The 23,311-nt window shown below is 38.0% G+C and overlaps 1 protein-coding gene across 3 annotated transcripts; it reads left to right on the top strand.

The window, feature by feature from the left end:
- The first annotated feature begins 577 nt into the window (after positions 1 to 577).
- Positions 578 to 22,855, top strand: LOC128025226 (neuralized-like protein 4). 3 transcript variants are annotated; one of them, XM_052611355.1, is made up of 29 exons: positions 578 to 819; positions 5,842 to 6,343; positions 7,151 to 7,216; positions 7,336 to 7,760; positions 8,385 to 8,496; positions 8,621 to 8,709; positions 8,827 to 8,899; positions 8,981 to 9,254; positions 9,347 to 9,528; positions 9,638 to 9,723; positions 10,459 to 10,621; positions 10,740 to 10,950; positions 11,069 to 11,145; positions 12,111 to 12,189; positions 12,274 to 12,443; positions 12,552 to 12,680; positions 12,825 to 12,970; positions 13,818 to 14,036; positions 14,670 to 14,768; positions 14,854 to 15,006; positions 15,092 to 15,256; positions 15,333 to 15,491; positions 15,710 to 15,889; positions 18,998 to 19,091; positions 19,176 to 19,283; positions 19,447 to 19,591; positions 19,686 to 19,798; positions 20,613 to 20,772; positions 20,877 to 22,855. In XM_052611355.1, exons 1-29 carry the CDS (start codon positions 655 to 657, stop codon positions 21,079 to 21,081), a joined length of 4,749 nt encoding a protein of 1,582 aa, XP_052467315.1. In that variant the 5' UTR covers positions 578 to 654; the 3' UTR covers positions 21,082 to 22,855. The 3 variants fall into 3 exon arrangements, with proteins under 3 accessions (XP_052467315.1, XP_052467316.1, XP_052467314.1); XM_052611356.1 differs by having other exon boundaries at positions 8,621 to 8,721; positions 12,552 to 12,578; XM_052611354.1 differs by having other exon boundaries at positions 8,621 to 8,721.
- The last annotated feature ends 456 nt before the right edge of the window (positions 22,856 to 23,311 follow it).

Raw genomic sequence — 23,311 nt, 5'->3', positions numbered from 1 at the left:
AATCAGGAAAATATAATTATTAGTATTTTTTAAATAGTTTTAAACATTATCTTTATATAATAATCAACCTCTGGAACACAGGAATTGTTTATTTATTTGACATATTTATATATTTTAAACATGACCTTTATGCAACAAAAACGACTAAATAAATAAATAAAATTCTGGAACACATAATGTCAAGTTCATCTAATGTTTTTGGCTACATGAGCTTCATATATCAGTTGTTATGCGCCACGTTTCTCTGTAATCCGATGCCATCTAGAGGACTTTTTAAGTATAGCTCCCACAAATAACAAATATCAGTAATAGATTAATCAGGTTTGTGTTTAAATTATTTGCCTTAGGTAAAAAACAAACAAACAAAAAACCTTTTTTGTCCAGTTAGTAGAGTTGTTAAAGTCATCATATAATGGAGTTCTTCGTGTGAGTGTTGATTGAGTATTTATTTGTCTGTATTTATCCACATATTACCTACCTCCAGCACATTTATCCAGTTTTATCGGTTCAAGCACGGTTGTTGTATTCTATTTACACTTAAACTTATAATTATGTCAATAAATATGCCCAATGCCAATGGTGAATTGCCCACAAGCGACACTCCACTGTCGCAAAACGACGCTCGGTGTCGTGCACCGCGCCGCCCGTGCGAAGATGGCGGCTGAGTTGCATCCGCGCAGCGGAAAACTGATCGGTTTGTCGAACTCCAACCGAACCGCTCAACGGAACCAGCCGGTACAGGAATTCAATCACGGCCTGGTCCTCAGTCGGGAGCCGCTGAGGGACCGCGATGTCTTCACTGTCCGCATCGACAAGAAGGTAAACAAGCATATCCCACCAGAGTGAGAGAGAGATAGAGAGAGATTGAGAGAGAGAGATTGAGAGAGAGGGAGATTGAGAGATTGAGAGAGGGAGAGAGAGAGAGAGAGAGAGAGAGAGAGAGAGAGAGAGAGAGAGAGAGAAAGAGAGAAAGAGAGAGAGAGAAAGAAAGAGAGAAAGAGAGAAAGAGAAAAGGGTGGGAGTGTGTGTCAGCTCGTCTGCAGTGGCCCATTACTGTCCTCTTGTTCACAGGTCATGCGTGTTGTTTAGGTTTAGGTGTGTGGAAGTCTCAGGATGCGCGTGTGCTGCGGGTTTTGCAGTGATCTGTCATGATCTGTCAGGGCTGTTGATGTTAGGATGCTGCTCTGCTTGGCTATTCCTGAACTGCGAGGGGGTTAACGAGATAAATCTCATCTGATCTGAACTGTCTGCATATATACACAAAGTATATTTGGGGGAATTACTACAGAAATACTACATTATGTTCCACTGGAAGCCGAAGTAAACATGATTTTGACTCATTTCAGTGAATCGATTCTTTTGAATTCACTGATTAGTTCAGTGACCATCTCAAGTCTTTTCGCGTGTCGTGAGTCATTCATTCATTATTCAGTCAGCCAAGGGATTCGTTCAAAACGCTTGCTCATTTGTGACTGTGGGAGAAGGGGACAACAATTTTGCCTCCGGTTCCATCAATTGTAGTAGCGGTCTTAACATGATTCATTATTGCATTTTGTGTGTACAAATCTAAGATTGCATAAGCGACAAACACATCTTCCCTACAAATTACAATGAATTTATATTTTTCTTCTTTATGTCAGTTGACAAAATCATCAGTTGTAGCCTAGATCTATACATGAATTGTTTTATGTATTAATTATAATAATGCCTTTTTCAGTTTGCGCATGAACAAGGTATCTTAATTTAGTTTCCAGCTTGTGTTTTCATAAAGCCCTGGCTTCAAAATTCAAGGTTTTCATAATTAATTTGAAATTTGTTTTTGCAATGTATAAGCTATGATTTTAATGTTGGATATAATAAAACTATAGGAGATTTAATTTTCATTCAAGGGAAAACAATTATGATTTCATTTTCGTTCAAATGGCTTTGACTACTGGCTTAGGATGATGTTACATATTAAAACCCTGTTGTTGTTTTTCAAATTGGATCAATGTATGATAATTGAATTTATCATGTGGCACTGAACAGACAGCAAGGATTTCTGGGAAATTAAGTACAAGCCAATGCTAGTAAACAAAGAAACACATTGCATCTCATTCACTAAACGTATTTGTTTACACTCAAAACTGAAAACTTGCGTACGAGCAAATCATGATTCACCAATAGCTTTTGTACAATTATTATTTTTTAATTAACAGAAAAATGTGGGAACAACCAAAACCACACTTTTGCATAAAGCACATAGACCGCATCAGAAATCACATCGTTGGTAGCTACTTGTTTTGAATAAATAATTAGTTTGTGACCATTAATAAAAGCATGTTCTGTATAGCAAGAATTTAATGTGGACGTACTACATTCACCATGTTGTCATTGTCATGTGACAGTTGTGTTGCTGTTTACAAATCCTCTCCTGCGGCTTCATGGGATAGTAAAGTGTCCATGGAACGCACACTTCTGAGTCTCACCCTAAGTAGTAGGTCATCTGGGAACTTTTAGCCTACTGCTTTATAAATACTGTCAATTTGGACATACTACTCTTTCCACATACTGTTTTTTTTTGCCTACTATATAGCACAGATCTACTTTCGGGTGCAGCCAATTCAGATGAAATTTTATACATAAATATTTAATCTTGAATATATTTCATCATATACAGTGAAAAGGTTTGCGTAATACTTTGAGCTGTGAGAATGAGAGACAGTAATCCGTGTCTGTCTTAAAATGGTTTTGAGGATGGCACATGCTGTCAGTTTTTTTTTTTTTCAAATTCATGTGCCTACATTGTGTTATATTTTTTAATGAGATCTTCTCTTAGAAAAATGTGAAAAAATCCATGCAATTACTAGTGTATGTTACATATGATGATTATTCAAATCATGGTACCGGTTGCAATTTTATGATGGTCTGTGTCTGATGTTTAAAAGAAATGACTTTCAGTTTTATGTAGAAACTGAAGCTTGAGAGAGGAAGAGCACAGCACAACAATATTATTCCTATAGTGTTCCCTGATATTATTCCAGTTTCCTGGTCACTTATGTAACCAGATTAGAGAAAATAACTTCATCACATTCTCAGCCTGCCTTAACCCAGATAGACACAGCCCTTCTTCACTGACAGTCTACTGTACATACCATCCACATAAAGACAGTTGAGTGTTTGCCTGTGAGATATTGATTGTTGCTTGTTAGTTCGTAATATGACCACTGCACGTTGACTTTAATTCTGGATTGCTCCTGTTCGGACCTGTTTGCTCTCCTTTGTAAAGAATTGTACATAACGTTTTGGGGATTTAGGGAGACCGACGCCATTTTTGTTGGAACCTTTTATTCATTGGTTTTTAATAGGGAGGCAGGGAAGTAAATGCATTTTCTTTTTCTTTTTTTTCTTTCTTTTTTTTGTGAACAAGGGCAGTTTTTTTGGCCTTGTCTGCTTCTGAAGCAAAAATTCCCCCAGTTGTACTGTAAAACCATTGTGCTCTTCGAAATACTGTAGAGCTGAAACAACGAATCGATTTAATCGATTAAAATCGATTATTAAAATAGTTGTCAACTAATTTAGTAATCGATTCGTCGCTAAATAAATGTTATTTGCCATAAGCGGTTCATTTCGTGCATATTTCAAATCTGCGGTGACCAAAGTGTGGCAGTAATGAGCCACCGGAGGTTTTACTCAGCCAGTACAGCAGGTGAAGTAGCGAATAGCCAATAGCTGGCCTCGTTTTATGTCACGTGCTTCCCGAACAGCGTCTCTGCAGCATTCAGCGGGAAGTGGGAGTACTTTACTTTGAGCCTTCAAAATGAAGAGTAACCTGTAAACTCTGCACTACTGAACTGTTTAAGGGGCCGTTCACATATCGTGTCTTTTGCGTGCTCAAGTTCGTTATTTCCTATGTAGGCGCGCAGTATGCACTCTCATAATGGAAGCGACGCGGTCGCGACACGCACGCGGTGCGATGCGCCCGTTTTTCCAGGCGCGTCCACACCGCATCCATTTATCCTTTGCTGAAATTTCCGGGTCTTCATGGAGAGGGCACGTCATGGAGAGAGCACGTCATGGTTGCTTAGCAAAGGCAGACGCCTCAGGGGCGCTTCTGCCCGAGCGCTTTGGAAAGAAGGAGAAAGCGGCGCGACTAGCGTTTTCCACGCGTTTTTAGGTGCGATATGTGAACGGCCCCTAAGAATTTTATTTGTGCAGATTCTCCAGTACAAGGTTGTTTGCAAATGTTTAGTCATAAAAGCTGATAACATTGCTTTTTAACAGTTAACATTTAAAGCTTTACAAACATGTTATGTGATCAGTTTGTCGTTTACCAGTTCATAATTCAGACTTGCAGCCTAATTATGACTGAATGAGAGAGGTAAATGTTTGAGTATATTTAAAATGCACTTCTTTTCTAAGTATTCACTGCTCTTTTTCACACAGCAGGTTTTTTGTGTGTGTCCCAATTTTTTTTCTGGACAACCTTCTGATGGATTTTACTTTAAATTGTGAGTTCCATTCAGGTTTCATGCCATTGGCACTTTTTTTCGAAGGATTGTTTACAATGTCACAGCATAAGCTATAAAGCTTTTTCCCAGTAAATAATAAAATACAATGCACTGCAATTTTATTCTGTTTTATCCTTATACTTCGTGAAAATATGTTCTCAAAGATTCCTTAAGCTTTGTTTGGGATGTTAAACTACTTTAGGAGCTCTAAGGACTGCCATGGTGAAAACAATATTTTAAATCTCCTTGTGAATTTTGCTAGAGTATGGGTCAGTGTTTTGATTGCAGAAGAGTTCGACAAAGGATTACTAACATAATAAAACAACTCCAGGTATATTTTTGATGAGGATATGACAATGCAAAATGGTTAAAATCTCTTAAAAATCTATGCTGAATGATAAAGACCCTTTATTAATAATTTACTTGGGGAAAAAATGGAAAAAACTAAAATATAAGTACATAAACCGATTAATCGATTAATCGTAAAAATAATCGACAGATTAATCGATTATCAAAATAATCGTTAGTTGCAGCCCTAAAATACTGCTCCTTGTTTTAGTTTTTTTTTAACACTCTTGCATCTTGTACTCTTTCATGTTGCGGCTTTACCCTAGACGGGGCATAACAAATTAGTATAATTGATATGTAATTAATATTAATCAATGATTAATGTTAGAAATTTAAATAATTTATTTAACAAAACTGTACGCTTCACTTTTTTGCTTTGAATATCGTCTCAATGGACATCAGTTGTGGATTATTATAAACGTATACATTTTTGTTTAGTTTTTTTTTTTTTTTGCTTTTTTCTCTGTGGTTATGGAGTTATACTGAAGCTGAACTTTTTTTTTGGAATTACACTACCAATCAATTTTTTTTTAAAGAAGTCTCTTTTAATGCTTGCCAATGCTGTATTACTTGATTTAAAAATGCAGTAAAACAGTAATATTGTAAATTTGTACCCTTTCTATTTTAATGTTTTTAAATGTAATTTATTGCTGTGGGTGCAGAGATGAATTTTCAGCAGTCTTCAGTGTCACATAATCAATCAGAAATAATTCTAAGAATCTATTTTTTTTAACATTGTACTTGTCTTTACTTACACTTATGATCAATAAATAAATAAATTACTGAACACAAACGTGTGTATATATATATTATACATTAAATATAATAACACTATTGAGAAAAGACAGGGGAACTGATACCATAGTATGTGTAGGCCTGGCTTTAACTTGAACATTTAAGCCCCATGGCTCACCATGCACCATGGTTCTGAGTCTTCTGAGATCATTTATAAAGGGATTGACTAACATTTAACTAACTCACATTTCTATTCCCTTTGGTCCAGGTGAACTCGTGGAGCGGTTCTATAGAGATCGGAGTGACTGCGCTGGACCCAGCCGCTCTGGAATTTCCCAGCAGTGCCACAGGGCTGAAGGGGGGCTCGTGGATCGTGTCCGGCTGCTCTGTGCTAAAGGACGGACGCTCAGTCTTGGAGGAGTACGGTCGCGACCTAGACCAGCTAGGGGAAGGGGACCGTGTCGGGATCCAGCGGAATGGGAAAGGAGAACTGCATCTGTGGGTCAACGGACAGGACTGTGGCACGGCGGCAAGTGGACTTCCTTCTCGTTTGTGGGCCGTGGTGGACCTCTATGGGAAGTGTACTCAAGTGACTGTGGTAAGCTGCGAACCCCCAGCTGAAATAGATGGGGAAGACGATGAAGAGGTGGAGGATGAGTTGGTGTCGACACAAGCGGTGTCCATAATGGCAGATGCTTGCCAAAGCCAAGATGATAGGGCTGGAGCTATCGTGCTGTCTGAAGCTGGTGCTACAACATCAGCAGAGGAAGGTAAAACTAGACCACACTGCGTAGTCTGATGGAAAGGATTCCAAGTACCGTATTTTCCGGACTATAAGTCACACTTTTTTTCATAGTTTTTCATAGCTGTTCCTGCGACTTATAGTGAGGTCAAAAATTAATTTGACATGAACCATGAGTAATGAACCGAGAGAAAACATTACCATCACCGCTAGAGGGCGCTCTATGCTGCTCATTGATCCTGTAGTCTACCCCTGAAAACATAGAGCGCCCTCTCGCGGCTGTAGACAGTAATGTGAACTCTTGGTTCTTGGTTCTAAATAAATGCGACTTATAGTCCAGTGCGACTTATATATGTTTTTTTCCTCATCTTGACGTATTTTTGGACTGATGCGACTTATATTCAGGTGTGACTTATAGTCCGAAAAATACGGTATTTGCATCAAATGCTAACACAACCGCTTGCTGATATTCGAAAAGCTTTTGTCCATGATGTTTTGAATCGTGCAGAAATAAGCATTTTGACTCTTCAAAAGTTCATATTCATATTTCTTCTAAGAAATTTTATTAGTAATAATATACGTTCACATGTATTCAGGGTGTAAAGAAAATGCGTTATTACAATTTGCTTGAGGTTAAAACACATTACATTTGATTACAATTCAAACTGTTCTTGAAAGTGCTGAGAATAACATGAATACAAACTGTAAACTTCTAAATAATTTTTATTTTATTTTACTTTTTCAACTTGATCTTTTAAAGATTTTTGCTTTTCTTTATCATGGACACTCTAATATGTCATTAGCTCAAATGTTCTCTGTTTTGTTTTCTTATCAGTGCCTGATGCGTCAAGGTCGCACAGTCGGCCCGACAAATTTCCAAACAACTTTGATCCTGATGGTGGTATGTCACTTTTAAAACCAGCCTCAGTTATTTATCTTTGTAAATCTGCAGTGTCATTGTGGTTGATTCTAACTTTTTGTCTTTTTTTTTTTACACTTTTTTTGTTTTTTTCCTCCCAGTTTTGACTGAGCACCAGTTATTTGATGTGTTCAACAATGCCATTGTCTCTCTCTATCGTTCGGAGGAAGAGGGTGGAGAGGATTTGGGGGTGGGAGTGGGAGGCTCTGACTCCTCAAGGGGCGGCACAGGAAGTAGCGTTGGGGGCAGAGGAACAGGAAGCGACAGCGGCATTGGCGGCGGAGGGGCAGGTGGAGGCAGTAGCAGCAATAGCAGCCCAGCGGGGAGCTCTGGTGGAGTGGCAGGACTGGGGGTGGCCACTGGAGCCATGACAACCAATGATGCGCTGCTGTTCCATGAGAAGTGTGGCACGCTGATCAAACTAAGCAACAACAACAAGACGGCAGAAAGGAGGAGACCACTGGATGAATTCAATAACGGAGTCGTCATGACAAATCGACCACTCAGACACAATGAAATGTTTGAGGTAAATAGTTTATTTATTTGTTTTTTTAAAAGAGATGAATACTCATGTTTAGCAAGGATGCATGAAATTGATCAAAAGTGACAGTAAAACATTTATAATCTCACAAAATAATAGTTATTTTTTCTATTCCTCAGAGTATCCTGACAAAAACAAAACTATAATTTTTTTTCTTAACAAAATTAATAATCGGCACAACTGTTGTCAACATTGATAATAATAAGAAATGTTTCTTGAACGCCAAATCAGAATATTAAAATAACATTAGATTTGTCGTTACTGGAATGAATGATATTTTAAAATGTATTAATGGAAAACGTACTTTTAATATATAATCATTTTTGATCAAATAAATGCAGCCTAGGTGAGAATTAGAAACTTCTTTCAAAAGCTATAAAAAAAAAGTATAATATCAAGTATTTGATCCAAATTTTTTTTTCACCCATGTAAATTGACTGAAGATTTTCTAATTAAAGTAACTTTGATTCGTAAAATAATGTATCAAATTCCTTACTTAAAATAATTATACAACAGTTATACAAAAGAAATAAAAAAACTATAGTAAAAGAACAATTAGCCTTTTACTATAACCACCTCTGTTTATATTACCGCATTTATCTGTTTTAGATTCGCATTGACAAACTGGTGGATAAATGGTCTGGTTCCATTGAGATTGGAGTGACAACCCACAACCCAAATAATCTCGACTACCCTGCAACGATGACCAATTTACGCTCAGGTACACTTTTTATTATTCTGTCATGTAATCAAATCAATCCGCATTTCTCGCAGAATCATAATAATATGCATAGCAGGCACATGTGTCAAAATCTTAGTTTTTGTCACATTGTTATTGTCTTAAGGCACAATCATGATGAGTGGCTGTGGGATTTTAACCAATGGGAAAGGGACTCGTCGGGAATACTGTGAATTCAGCCTGGATGAACTCCAGGTAAGTTGGCAGGTAGATCTCTAAATCTTAAGGATATCTCATGCAATTTAATACTCAAGGTGATTTGCTTTTGTTTATTTATACTCAACATGCTTTTTATGTTGTTGTTATTTATAGGAGGGAGATCACATAGGGCTGATGAGGAAAGCCAGTGGAGCTCTGCACTTCTACATTAATGGCATAGATCAAGGTGGAATTTCAGATCTCAGTGATTATAAAATTAAACACAGTTCAGATTATTCTAAAATACTTTTCCGAAATGATGTCATAGGGGTTGCAGCCAATCAGACACCTGGTGTAGTGTATGGAGTGGTGGATCTCTATGGCATGGCAGTAAAGGTCACCATTGTCCACAATCATAACCATAGTGACCGTTTGCGTCGCAACAATGCCATCATGAGAGCGCTGTCACCTGATGTGGGCCGGCCTCGGCCTGCTCTTTCATTGACCCCTGAGCCTGATGTCTCAGACCGATTGCTCTTCCATTCAAACTGTGGGCAGAAGGCTGCAATCATCAGTGATGGCCGCACTGCTTTACGGCCTCAGTGAGTTTATTTTATCCAAAAATGTATCCACTTCTCTCTACCTGCTGCATCATTTCAGTGGCAGTTTAGTGAAATGTTATTTTCTGGCACAGTGCGACGGATGACTTCAACCATGGCGTTGTGCTTAGCAACCGTCCGTTGCACTCCAATGAGGTTTTCCAGGTACGCATCGACAAAATGGTGGACAAATGGGCGGGCTCTATAGAGATCGGCGTGACTACTCATAACCCTGCCTATCTTCAGCTACCATCAACCATGACTAATCTGCGCTCGGGTAAGATGCTGACACACAGTTACACCCACAGGTCACAATTGAAAGTGTCTGTGAGTCAAAGCCACATTACCAGATATTTACATCAAATGTAAAATGCATATTTCCACAGGAACCTGGATGATGACAGGAAATGGTGTCATGCACAACGGAACCACAATTCTTGATGAATACGGGCACAACTTGGACCGCTTAAAAGTGAGTTTGGAGCCCTGCTCAAAATTGCAATTCTATTTTCGATCTTCTTAAGAAAGTGTTATTCCAAATTGGTGTTGTGATTGTGAATAGAAAAGAAGAATTTTGGAAAAACAGCTTTTATATAAGTTCAACTTGTACAACTACTAGTGATGCACTGAAATTTTGGCTACTGAACGCCTTTTTGGTTTTGGCGCAGATAGTTTCAGAGCTCTGAAATCATTGACTGAAACAGTTGTGACTGTGTCAAAGTATATTTTATGTACACAACATAGATAAGCAACAGCCAGTAAACACGCCAGCAATGTGGATGCACTTCATTGTAATGGAAAAGAGGTCCTAGAGTAGCAAAATGTTAAATTTGTTCAGCTGAATTGAGAGAAATAATATTGAGAGATAAATATTGAGAGATGGCTCATTACCAAATAACTTCTCTATGAATGGTTTATCATCTTTTAGCAAAACCCTAAATGGCATACAGAGTTCAATTACCCATTTAACCAAATTTAATTACATTATTCAGATCAATGAAAACATCAGTTTTAGCATTTCAATACAAAAATTAATCACTAGTGACCACATCTGTCAAGCCCCAAAAATTATAAAAAAAAGACTAAACTGTCACCACGGTGAGTTGAGACTTTTATGCCTGTTATCTTAATTTTGAGAGTACTTTTTGGGGAATTTATCCTGGTTTAGCTGATTTCATATTTCTGTGTCTCATGCGAAAATCTATAGGCTGGAGATACAGTGGGAGTTGTCCGAAAGGAGGATGGGAGTTTGCATTTCTTTGTGAACGGAGTGCCTCAAGGCCCCGCAGCCTGGAATGTTCCGCCCAGCGTGTATGCAGTGGTGGACCTGTATGGACAGGCTGCCCAGGCCACCATCATGGATGATTTGGGTGAGAGGAATAAGGAGAGAGTAGAAATGGGTGGATGGATGGTAGATACCCTGAAGTACTCAAGTGTCCACAGATTTCTCCTTCTCCTACAAAATCTCCTTCTCTCTCTCTCCTTTAGCTGATCTCCCTCCCTTGCCTGATGACAGCTCTGAAGGCCCTACTGCAATGTCTCCTGGTAGCCCATGTTCAGTCTCGGGAGCTGCAGCTGGCAACGACCTCCGCTTTCATCAACTACACGGAACAAATGCAGTCATCACAAATGGTGGCCGAACAGCACTTAGGCAGAACTGCCGCAGCGAGTTCAACGATGCCATTGTTATTTCAAACAGGTTACTTTTTTTTTTTTTTTTAGCCCGAACTCTTAAGTGGTTAAGTTATGATGGTTGGTCTTGATGGATCAGTCATCGATTAAATTAATATTTTATGCTTGTGTGTCTCACTGAACAGGTGCCTCCGGGATGGAGAGCTCTTTGAAATTGTAATTCAGAAAATGGTGGATCGTTGGTCAGGCTCAATAGAAGCAGGCCAGTGAAACTCTGATTCACTAAAGAAATACCACTGATTCAGTACAGAAATTCCACTGATTTACTGAAGAAAAAACACAAATATATGAAATACCTCAGATTCACAAATTAAATTGCACTGATTAACTTAACTGTTTTCTATTGATATATCACTGATTTACTAAAGAAATACCTCTGATTTACTAAAGAAATGCCACTGATTCACCAAATAAATAATTCTGATTCACCAAAGGATTGCCACTGATTCACTAAAGAAATGTCACTGATTAACTAAAGAAATGTCACTGATTCACTAAAGAAATGTCACTGATTCACCAAAGAAATACCTCTGATTAACTAAAGAAATGTCACTGATTCACTAAAGAAATGTCACTGATTCACCAAAGAAATACCTCTGATTCACTAAAAAAGCCACTGATTCACCAAAGATATACCTTCTGATTCACTAGAAATGCCTCTTATTCACAAATGAAATTGCAATGATTAACTTAACTGTTTTCTATTGAAATGGCACTGATTCACTAAATAAATGCCACTGATTCACCAAAGAAATAATTCTGATTCACCAAATAAATGGGCCTGATTCACTAAAGAAATGTCACTGATTCACTAAAGAAACACCACTGATTCACTAAAGAAACACCACTGATTCACTAAAGAAATATCTCTGATTCACCAGAGAAATTCTCTGATTCACCAAAGAAACAGATTTGCTTAAGAAATAGCACAAGTCACTAAAGTAATACAGCTAATTCAGTAGATGAATACCAATGATTCACAAAAAAAAAAAGTATGTATTAGAGTACAGCTGTTCATGCTGTAGTGCAGGAAACGTTGTTTTGTTTGGTGTTCTATATCAATAGAAAAATATTGGTTCTAGAAATATTAAAGGAACCATATTTTATTATTTCCAAAAATCATTGTTTATGAATTTATTTTTTTCGATGGATCCTGGATCTGAACAGGAGTAACAGCAATCAGACCAGAAGAACTGGAGTTCCCTAATACGATGACTGACATTGACTATGACACATGGATGTTAAGGTGAGCTGTTGGTTAATGGATTAGAGATCCTTTCTTTGCCAGACCTGATACCTTACATCTCACTTTGCTTTTTCTCTTCTGTAGCGGCACAGCGATCATGCAGGATGGCAATACCATGAGGAATAACTACGGGTGTGACTTAGACTCTTTGACCACAGGCTCCAGGATTGGGATGATGCGTACAGCTAGTGGAGACATGCATTACTTCATCAACGGGCTTGACCAGGGCGTAGCTTGTACCGGGCTGCCACCAGGTAATTGTCAAGGGAGCTAATTCACCTAACTTTCTACAACACTGATATTTCAGAACTTCGTGACGGCTAACAAATCTCCCTCCCTTCTTTTCTTCCGTCTTATTTTAGAAGTATTTGCTGTGGTCGATCTCTATGGTCAGTGTGTGCAAGTGTCCATTACAAGCTCATCGGGGCCACTAGATAACAGTCTGTGTACCAGTAACATCACAGAGAAGAGCTTCCCCATACACTCTCCAGGCATTATATTTTTAACCTTATTTTAGCATTAGAGGGAATATTAATTTATTAGGATTGAGTATTTTAACATTCATGTCACCAAAACCAGTTGTAAACAGGATCTTATGTTTTGGTCTACTTTTTTATATCTTTGTCACCTTCTAGTGACAGGTGTTGCTCATCGGCTGCACAGCAAACATGGTAAGAACGTGGTGTTATTAGGAGACGGCTGTCAAGCGCTGAGGGTCGATGGATATGCCCATGGAATCGTGTTTAGCGCGAAGGAGCTCAAGACAGATGAGGTGTTTGAGGTGAGATGTAGGACATGCTTTAAAGGGTTACTCCACCCCAGAATAAAATTTTTGTCATTAATCACTTACTTCATGTCGTTCCAAACCCGTACATGCTTTGCTCTTCTTCGGAACACAATTTAAGATATATTGGATGAATGAAAACCGGGAGGCTTGTGACTGTCCCATTGACTGCCAAGTAAAATACACTTGTCAAATAAAAAATAAATAAATGTGGTAGCACTTCACAGTAATGTCCCATTAGTTTATTAATATATTATTTAACATTAATGATGGGCAATACGTTTGTTACTGTATTTATTCATTTTGTTAACATTAGTTAATACAAATACAACAGTTCATTGTTAGTTCCTCGTTTAATTATATTAACAGATACAACTTTTGATTTGAATAATGTATTAGTAAATGTTGAAAATAACATTAACTAAGATTAAGAAACACTAAAGAAATATTTTTCCATCCTCGGTTCATTTGAACTAATGTAGTTAACTAATGTTAAAGGGATAGTTCATCTAAAAATGAAAATTGTCATAATTTACTCACCCTTACGTTTTTCCAAACTTGTATGAGTTGCTTTCATCTGTTTAACACAAATAAAGATATTTTGAAGAATGCCGGTAACCAAACAACCATTGAATTCCATAGTATTAAAAAAAAATTATACTATGGAAGTCAATGTATATATCTTCTTTTGTGTTCAACAGAAGAAAAAACTGATACAGGTTTGGAATAATTAAAGGTGAGTAAATGATGAAAGAATTTCAATTATTTGGTGAACTATACATTTAACAAATGTTACCAGAAATTTTACTGTCTTTATTCATGGTCCTGTTGTTCTTCTCTTTAGGTGAAAATTAACAAGGTAGATGACAGATGGTCCGGTTCCCTTCATGTGGGTTTGACCACCCTGCAGCCCCCTGAACTACCATCCTGCCCTCTCAGCGGCCTCTCTCCTTCGCTTACCCAGCTCAGGTCAAAGGTCACATGGGTACTCGCTGGCTCCGAGGTCAGACGCAATGGAGTGCTGCAGAGACAGAACTATGGCTGTTCTTTGGATCGGCTCACAGTAAGAGATTACAGCCAGAATCCACCCAATTTCAAAGAAATTCAGTAAAAACAGTAATATTATTAAACATTATTACTATTTAAAATGAACATTAGTCGTTTTTATTGTCACTTGATCCTTCAGAAATCATTCTAATATGCTGTTTTTTTGGATCCATTAAATTATGCATTATATTTTTTGGTGTGTCTAGCTGTTCAAGTAGTCCAACATTTAAAAACACGTCTCAAGAATTTACCCAATTTCTAATAAACTAACAAAAGTGGTGGATTTGTTAAAAAATAATTTTAATGAGGGGTATGAGTCTGTTTATAAACAATTTCTTCTAAATTCCGCAATATACTTCAAGTAAAATCTAAGAACAAACTGTTATAATGTAATTTCGGAAAAAAGAGAGGCCAAAACGAAATTGGCTTGGAGTTCAAAAAAGTTTGAGTTTGGTCCGGACGGGGTGCTCTAGGGCTCTGCCTTCTTTGACGTGGAAACCTTCTCTGGTTTTATTCCCCTGTTGGGTTGGTGTCAGGATGTTTCGCTAACAGTGTACCGCTGCTTGCATATATCTAACTTCCTTTTACCCCTAAGTGAATTACTTTGCTTTGAGTATATCAGGGCCTAAACACCTCCATTCAAATATAGGTAGGAAATCGTGTTGGGGTGAAGAGATGCAGTGACGATACCATGCACATTCTCATTGATGGAGAAGACATGGGACCAGCAGCCACTGCAGTGGCAAAGGTACAAGTATGCCACTAGATCTTTTAATATATCAAATTTTTCAGTTGTACAGTTTGCTCATCCATGTTTGTACTACATGTTTCAGAACGTATATGCTGTTTTGGACCTGTATGGAAAGGTGACGGCCGTGTCCATTGTCAGCTCCACACTAGCTGAGGATTCAGAAAGTGTGAAAGCTCCCTCGCTCTCGCCTGACAGCTGCAGCGAGGGAGAGGAGGACAGCACTCCTGTTAGAGAGGTGTGCCATCTTAGAGGATCATATTTTGAAGCGTGTATATTAATGTCAAGCTTTATTAGTAAAATATTTTTATATCAACTCTCAGTGTGAGAATGAGCCTGACCTGGTGCCCACGGTCATGATGTTTTTGGAGAATCATGGAAAAAATATCCAGCTGTCCAATCAGAACCTGACTGCCGCCCGGGTGTCCAGCTACAACCAAGGTCTTTTGGTCACAGCTCAAGCCTTGCCCCGTCAGCAGCTCTTCCAGGTGTGTGTTTTTTGTGTGTAAGTGTGTTCGGAAGTGAAAGAGTGTCTTTGTGGCACTTATTGTTATTCTTCCTCAGTTTCAAATAGACCGTCTGAATCCATCATGGACATCCTCCCTGTCACTGGGTGTGATTGGTCATTCGCCAGACCGTCTCAACTTCCCTTCCACAGCTTGCTGCCTTAAACGCTCAGTCTGGCTGCTGCAACGAGACTCTGTATTTCACAACTCATTGAAGGTGATGTCACTATATTTGCTTGGTTCTTTGATCCCCCTTTCCCTGATCTTCACATCCTTGCTTTGTTTTCTTTACTCATTTCACTTCATTGCTTTCATGTTTGTTTTTCATCTATTTTGAACTTCTTTCCTTTTCCTCTTTCCTGATGTTTAAAATCCTGTTTTTACAGTATAAATTGCAGTTCCTAACTTTATTCTCTCTCTCTCTCATTTCCTCAGATTTGTGAAAACTATGGTCCTAACCTGGACACCTGTCCAGAAGGGACAGTTTTGGGGCTTTTGGTGGACAGCAGTGGTAGTCTCCATCTGTTTGTTAATGGCATGGATCAGGGCGTAGCAGCCCAGGACATCCCAAGCCCCTGTTTTCCCCTTATTGACCTTTACGGCCAGTGTGAACAGGTCAGTACTTTTTTTTTATTTTTTTTATTTTTTTACTTGCCCTGCTAACATTTTCACAGACTGCACCACACAAAAAAAAGAGTAGTCAGGAGAGAGTAAATGTGAGAAAATCTTTATTTTCATGAATCATTTTGTTGTTGTTGTTATAATTAGTATATTTAATATTTTTTACTTATCCTGACCTGCAAACATTTTTACAGGCCCCATTACAAAAAAAAAAAAAAAAAATGGATTTGAGTAATTTTCTTATTTACAAACATCTTTTGAAATTGTGAAAAAATATTTGTATATTTCATTAAAAAAATTATTATTTAAACCTGCAGTAGGTAACTTTTGTAAAAATATAGTTTTTACATATTTGTTAAACCTGTCATTATGTCCTGACAGTAGAATATGAGACAGATAATCTGTGAAAAAACCAAGCTCCTCTGGCTCCTCCCAGTGCTCCTATTGCCATTTGCAGAAATGCATTGCTCCCGTTAAGAAACAACCAATCAGAGCTGCGGTCCGTAACTTTGTTTGAGCTCAAAATGTAGAAAAATTTATATAATAAGCGAGTACACAATGAATCCAATATCCGTGTTTTTAGCTTGTCCTGAATCACTAGGGTGCACCTATATTAAGTGTTTATATTCGGACTATTTTAGATTGCTTCGGGGATACCGCGGCGGAGTAACCCAGTACCTTTGTGATTCTTCATAGACATAAACAGAGAGAAGTAGTTCCGGCTACGATGTCCTTCCGCAAGACGCAAGCAGTTCTGTTTATTAACCGCTAGAGCGTCAAAAGTTACCTACCGCAGCTTTAATGTTGTATAAATAATGATTTTTACTTGCCCTGCCAATGTTTCCCAGATCCTACCACAATAATCTGAATATTTTTACCAGCATCTTTTTTTATAAGTGTCAGGGAATATTTATATTTTTTTCTTTTAAAATGTTGTTACTGGTATTATTTGCATAATATTCAATATCTTTGCTTGCCATGCCCATCACAGAAAATGTGTAATTTAAGTACTTTTCTTAACTTTACTTTAACATGTTTAAGGCCCTTTGTTAATTAGGGATGCACCGAATGTTCAGCAACTGAAAGTATTAAAAGAATAAGCAAAAATACAGAATAAATTGTACTGAACAATGACTTGATGTGATCCTATAGCAACCAGCATAGAGTGAGAGGCGCACTCTCTTTATAATGCAACAAACATTTCAGCAGTGTGGAAGCATTTAAAACTGTCCGAGAAAGATGCAAAAATCATTACAAGCACTGAAAGCAAGAGATTCTTTAGTACTGCAACGCATGTCTTCGATGAGAAGAGGAAGAGGTGATTGTTGCTGGTTGCTGCATGATGATTGAAATTGCAAAATGGCCTCAAACAATAAGGAAATAAACTGCAGAACGTTATGTTTTCTAATACATGCACAAATTGCAAGTATTCTCGCAGCGCTGCTTGAACTCGCGGCTAATTTGCTTGTTAACCAGTGTTTAAAATCCAAAGGGCTAGGAAAATGTGCGCTGAAACAGTGTTACTCGTCAGTTGCTAATTTTTATGATTTTTTCGAAGACATGTGACAATGCGATACATGAAACATATTTGTAATGTCTCATTTATAAATCTGCTGTTGTCAAAGAAAGAAGCACTGAAGTCTTCCTGCATGTTTCCGCCAAAATAAAAGTTGAGAAAAAGCAAGAAATCCATCAACATTCGTAAATGTTAGTATTGTAATTTTACTGTTCTGTTAAATAAAATAAAAAGACAATTAAAAAAAATAAATAAATCTGTAATATCTGATTGCTCTGTTAATACATTTATTATAACATTTAGATTTAGTCAAGTCACCAGGACCAGACGAAACCAGCATGGTGTGGTTTAATTCCAGCCTGTGCCAAAGGTTGTTGAGGTGATATGGTTTTCGCAGGGGATCTATCTCTGGGGAGCATCTGGTTCACATGGTCTCCTCAGACATTCAGGGCTGTAGAGGTCATCTCTAGGTGCTGATCCACCAACTGATCTGGATACAGACTGAATCTGTATGGCTACGTTGACCTTGGAATAAGAATGAAAGAGACTAAAATTAGCATAGATGCCATTCTCATTACGATGCAGTGAGTACATCAGATGTTATGGGAAGAGTTCCCTGTTCCGGTTGACTTAATGCAGCCTAACAATCCTTTTAATGGATTTGAATTATAGAAAAAAGATAGTGAGATAATACAAAATCTTGCTGCTGCATTTTGGACCAGCTGGAGTTTGTTTATTAAGTGTGCAGAGCCACCACCCAATATAACATTTCAATAATTTAACCTTGAGGTCATGAATGCTTGAATTAACGTTTCTGCATTTGACATTGAGAGCATAGGTCATAATTTAGATATATTTTTAAGATGGAAAAATTAAGTTTTACAAATGCTAGAAACATGGTTCTCAAAAGGAAAGATTGCTATCAAATAGCACACCTCAGTTCCTAAATGATGACGAGGAATTAACAGAGCAGCCATCAAGTGTTAGACAGTATTTTAGGTTATTACATGAGGTTTTTGGTCCAATTATTAAAAGCTCAGTTTTTTTCCGAATTTAGCAGTAGGAAATTACTAGTCATCCAGTTTTTTTATATCAACTATGCATTTTTTCAGTTTTGCAAATTTGTAGGTTTCATCGGGCTGCAAAGAAATATGGAGCTGAGTATCATCAGCATAACAGTGAAAGCTAACCATGATTCTTAATGATATCTCCCAACGGCAACATGTAAAGCAATGCTCCTAGCACTGAGCCTTGTGGAACTCCATACTGTACTTGTGTGAATGAATTGAATTTTTTTTTTTTTTTGGGACAAAACCGTAAAAAGCACATTTTTGTAATTTTATTTATGTAATGGTGAATCCATTGGGAAAAAATGTTTTGGGTATTTTGGGGTATTTGGTTCATTTTGTTCTTTTTCGGCTTTGGCCAAGAATTTTCATTTTGGTGCATCCTTAATGTTTATATATTGATGAAAATAATTTGTATTTTATTTATGTATTTATTTTTATCCATAATAGCTTCTCTATATGAAACCCTTGATTGGATTCACAGGAAATAACTGTCTTTTATTGGTGTTGTATTCTCAGGTCACTATAGTGACAAATCACGTGTCGGTGGTTGGCGGGGAGAGAGGAGACATGCATTGTCAAGGGGACATGGAGAAGGCTGATATGGTGGATGGTGCGTGAGATTTTGACCCCATGTCTTACAGTGGTTGTAGTGTGACTCTACTTTAAACACATTTGGTCTGTCTGTCTGTGACAGGTATAAAGGAGAGTGTCTGCTGGACGCCTCCTCCAGAGGTCAACCCCAATAAAACGTGCGAGTACCAGGCGCTATGCTCCAGATTTAAAGAACTGCTCACACTGCCAGGTACAGCTGCATTATACCTAACACCCACAAAAAAAGAAATCCTTTCTGGCCACAGATTCAATGTGGACCTATTAGTAGACATTTTTAGAGCACTTTTCTGATTAAGACAGGATATTGACTGAACATTTGCTTTTTCCATCTCCTACTCTGTCCTCTTTTTCAGATGGTTATTTTAATGAGGATGCTAAGTACAACCTGTGTTACTGTGAGTCCTGTCACAAGCTAAGGGGTGATGAGGCCTATTACAAGCGAGGAGAGCCTCCTAGAGACTACGCTCTGCCATTCGGCTGGTGCCGCTTTGCACTCCGGTCAGTTTTTATTTAACTCCATAATCAAGCTCAGAATATTTTAATATTAGCAGTATTAATTACTTAAAAAGAGCTCTTGTCTGTGTTTTAACAGGATCAAGACCCACTGTGAAGTCTCCAATGCCTTCAAGAAGTGGCATATTGCATACCATGGCACTAGTGTGGGCTCCCTTAGACGCATCCTGGACCATAACCAACTCTTGTCAGGTTGGTAACGGTTAAGCAAATTTTTTTCATTTGAAAATAATTCTTAATTTATACTTTCGGAACATAATATAATAACACACTAAATTTAAAGATTTTTGAATTGGAATTCAGCAAAGTTGCAATTCGTTGAAAATGACAGTAAATACATTTACATTATTTGAAATAGAACTATTTGAATCAAATGCTGATTAAAAAAAAAAAAAAAAAATTATCACGGGTTCCACTAGAATATAAAGCAGCAAAACGTATTTCTACTGTGTTAATAAGAAATGTTTCTTGAGTACCAAATCAGTAAATTTGAATAATTTCTGAAGGATCATGTGACTTTTTAAAATCTATTAACATAGAAAACCGTTATTGTAAATTGTCGTAATATTTAACATTATTACTGTTTGTACTGTATTTTTGATCAATGTATGCAGTTTGGGTGAGCATAAGAGACTTTCAAAAACATAAAAAAAATCTTATCCACCCCAAACTGAACTGTAGTGCAATATATACAATACAATTATAAGAAGTAAATGTATAGTTAATGTGTATTAAATATAAAACAATTTTTTTTTTTTGTTATTGTACTGAAAACTTTATAAAAAATACGTAATGAAGTCTCATCAGTATATTAAATCAAATTATTAGCTATGTTTTTGCTTATCAATTGAATCAAATTTGGTCCGGTTTTACTTTTATTTTTGTTTACTTGAGATGAATGTCAAAAAAAGCCAAACAGCAGATCATCTGATAATGAAATGCATGAATGTGTGAATTAGGTAGAATAGACCTGCACAGCTGAGCTTATCTGTTTTCCCATGAGCAGACTCGTCCTCCATTTTCTCCTTGTCCCCGGTGAAGACAGAGGGTCACGGCAGCTACGGGGAGCCCGAGGAGAATAGCGCCCCAGAGCGCGAGATCCCCCGTGTGCAGCTTTCTCCAACCATGCGCTACTCGGGCCTGGAGGTCTTTGCCCCCAAAGTGCAGTAAGTCAACAGCAGTGCTTCTAAAGAAAAAGACCAGAGAGAATATAACACGATTGTCTAGAAATAGAAATTGAAAATGATGACAGTTACACTTTCCTGCACAGATTCCGAGACCCACGTTCCCTCCGCTGTCACCAGGCCCAGGTGGGCTTCCAGGTGTGCGTGCGGCCAGGCTCCTACAAAGTGGGACCGACATCGCTGGGAATGAGCGAGCCCCTTGATCCCCGATTCAGCAATGCAGAAATCGATTGGATCACCAAGGAAAAAGGAGGCACGCTTCTGTACGGCCTGCTCATAAGGGTGGAGTAAAAAGAGACTCGAGGCATTATCTTCCTCACTATCAACCAAATTTCAGCGCAGCCCCCCGCGTTGAGTATTAAGCATTGTTTCGCTGCCCAATCTCAGCCATCTTTGCATGTTCCAGACATCCTTTTTGTGTTTGAAGGAGGGCGATGATAATCCCCAGAGACACAGACACTGCCTGCACTTTATGTTTCGGACACTGGTGGGCGATTTTTAGTCTTTAAATCATTAAAGTCACTCACTCAGCAGGCTCTCCATTATTTTTTTCAATCGCTTCATGCATCTAAATCTGTGCATCAAGCCCCCCTCAGTTTTTTTTTTGCCTTGAGAGCCTGTTTTCTCACAGAAATAAAACTGGACTGAAGCAAAACAGGACCACCTATTCATAGCACAGCCCTGGATTTATACTTGTGTTTTTCTTAAAACTTGCAACGGACAAATCAGCCTGGAAATAACCAAGACGACAATGTCAACAAGATAAAAGATGCAAGCGAAATCACCTAATCAGGAAGAAACTCGGTGTTACTGTTATTCCATTGTTTTCTTTCTTTACTTATTTTACAGATTCTGCTCTATTTTTGGTTCTTACAGCTGTGTGTTTATTCACAAATTACAGCAAATACAGTCTTTTTTTTTTCTGGTGAATACAAATATAACTGTAACCATCCATGAGGTGGAACTCACATTTCTTCCGTTTAACCCATCATCATATCACTAGAATCGCTTCATGTGACCTAAATTGTGACAAAAGTACATTGTTTGACTGGATGGATGCATACAAACAGAAATTCGCCCCCTAAAGCACTTCTTAAAAAGACCTGGAGAAGAGAGTTTATGAAGCTATGTTTCTATCCGCACTGTCTGTTTTGGCCAAATGCGCGTTCGTTATTTAAGCTCAGTCACCTGTGGAAGTTCTTGTCTTCTGTTTGAAATGCTTCACTGCTTTAGACGTTTGCACATGGGTTATGTTCGAGTTTGTCTTCTATTCTGAAGTAACGTGTGCTGTTGAGCTCATTTGTTTACTCACAAACCTTAGTGTAAGAACCAGGATGTACGTGTTTCTGAAATGAATGGTGGTAGGTACAAAAGCCGAATGGAATTGTCTGTTTATGTTCTGCGTTCAACATCCTATTCAACAAGAAGGAGTGTTTATTCAGCTATCAGGAGGTAGATGTGCCTGGACTCATGAGGAATCATGGGAAGTTGTCTGCTCGAATCCCTAACCCCAGAATTGGTGTTTACACTGGGAATGTGATAAGATTGTTTACTCCATGCTAGATATATTGCCATTTATTTTTTATTTTTTAGTATTCTGTTATGACTAAGATTGCACAAATGTAAGCTCTTGCTGGAAAAGTGACAACAGCAACAACAACAAAAAATGTACAGTACTCTCTTTGAAGGCATATCTATCCATTTGTCTGACATTTTGCATCAGCAATCCTGCTTTATTGCCAAGGGCAATATCTGGATAAATGCTTGCTATGTAAATCAGAAAATGTGAAAACAGGGTTTGTGTCGGCCCATTGCTGCTTTTTTTTATTTTTTATTATTTGTTCATGTTTGTGTTATTTTTATGTCTTTACGTTATGTTGTACAGACTGTTACATAACACTAACATTACCTTCCTGGTTTGTAAGAAAATAAAAATCCAAAAAAAGAGACAGTTATGCACAACATGGAAAACGTGTCTGTGTCTTCCATAAATTCAATCTCATGAAGTTCCATGTCAATTAAAAATATTTCTGTCATTACCATAGTGCATGTAAAATATTGTATGTATGTAATCACCGTCCACTTTATTAGGTACACCTCTTCAATTGCTTGGTAGCACAAATTGCTAATCAGCCAATCACATGGCAGCAACTCAATGCATTTAGGCATCTAGATGTGGGGAAGATGACTTTCTGAAGTTCAAACTGAGCATCAGAATGGGGATATTTTCTTGGCACACTTTGGGCCCCTTAGTGCCAGTTGAGTATTGTTAAATGCCACAGCCTACCTAAGTATTGTTGCTGACAATGTCCATCCTTTTATGACTACAGTGTACCCATCTCCTGATAGCTACTTCCAGCAGGATAAAGCACCATGTCACAAAGCTCAAATCATCTCAGACTGGTTTCTTGAGCATGACAAATGAGTTCACTTGGCCTCCACAGTCATCAGATCTCAATCCAATAGAGCAGCTTTGGGATGTGTTGGAACTGGAGATTCGCATCATGGATGCGCAGCCGAC

Source organism: Carassius gibelio, chromosome A12 (assembly GCF_023724105.1).
Source record: "Carassius gibelio isolate Cgi1373 ecotype wild population from Czech Republic chromosome A12, carGib1.2-hapl.c, whole genome shotgun sequence".
Lineage (NCBI taxonomy): Eukaryota > Metazoa > Chordata > Actinopteri > Cypriniformes > Cyprinidae > Carassius > Carassius gibelio.
This window is presented reverse-complemented; position numbering and strand designations above follow the sequence as displayed.

What these genes read in the sequence shown, in the direction of transcription:
- LOC128025226 (XM_052611354.1), top strand. Translation starts at nt 655, where the DNA reads ATGGCGGCTGAGTTGCATCCGCGCAGCGGAAAACTGATCGGTTTGTCG. An exon ending in CATGACTAATCTGCGCTCGG is followed by an intron (nt 9,529 to 9,637) that starts GTAAGATGCTGA and finishes ATATTTCCACAG; the next exon opens with GAACCTGGATGATGACAGGA. An exon ending in GAAGGCTGATATGGTGGATG is followed by an intron (nt 19,092 to 19,175) that starts GTGCGTGAGATT and finishes TGTCTGTGACAG; the next exon opens with GTATAAAGGAGAGTGTCTGC.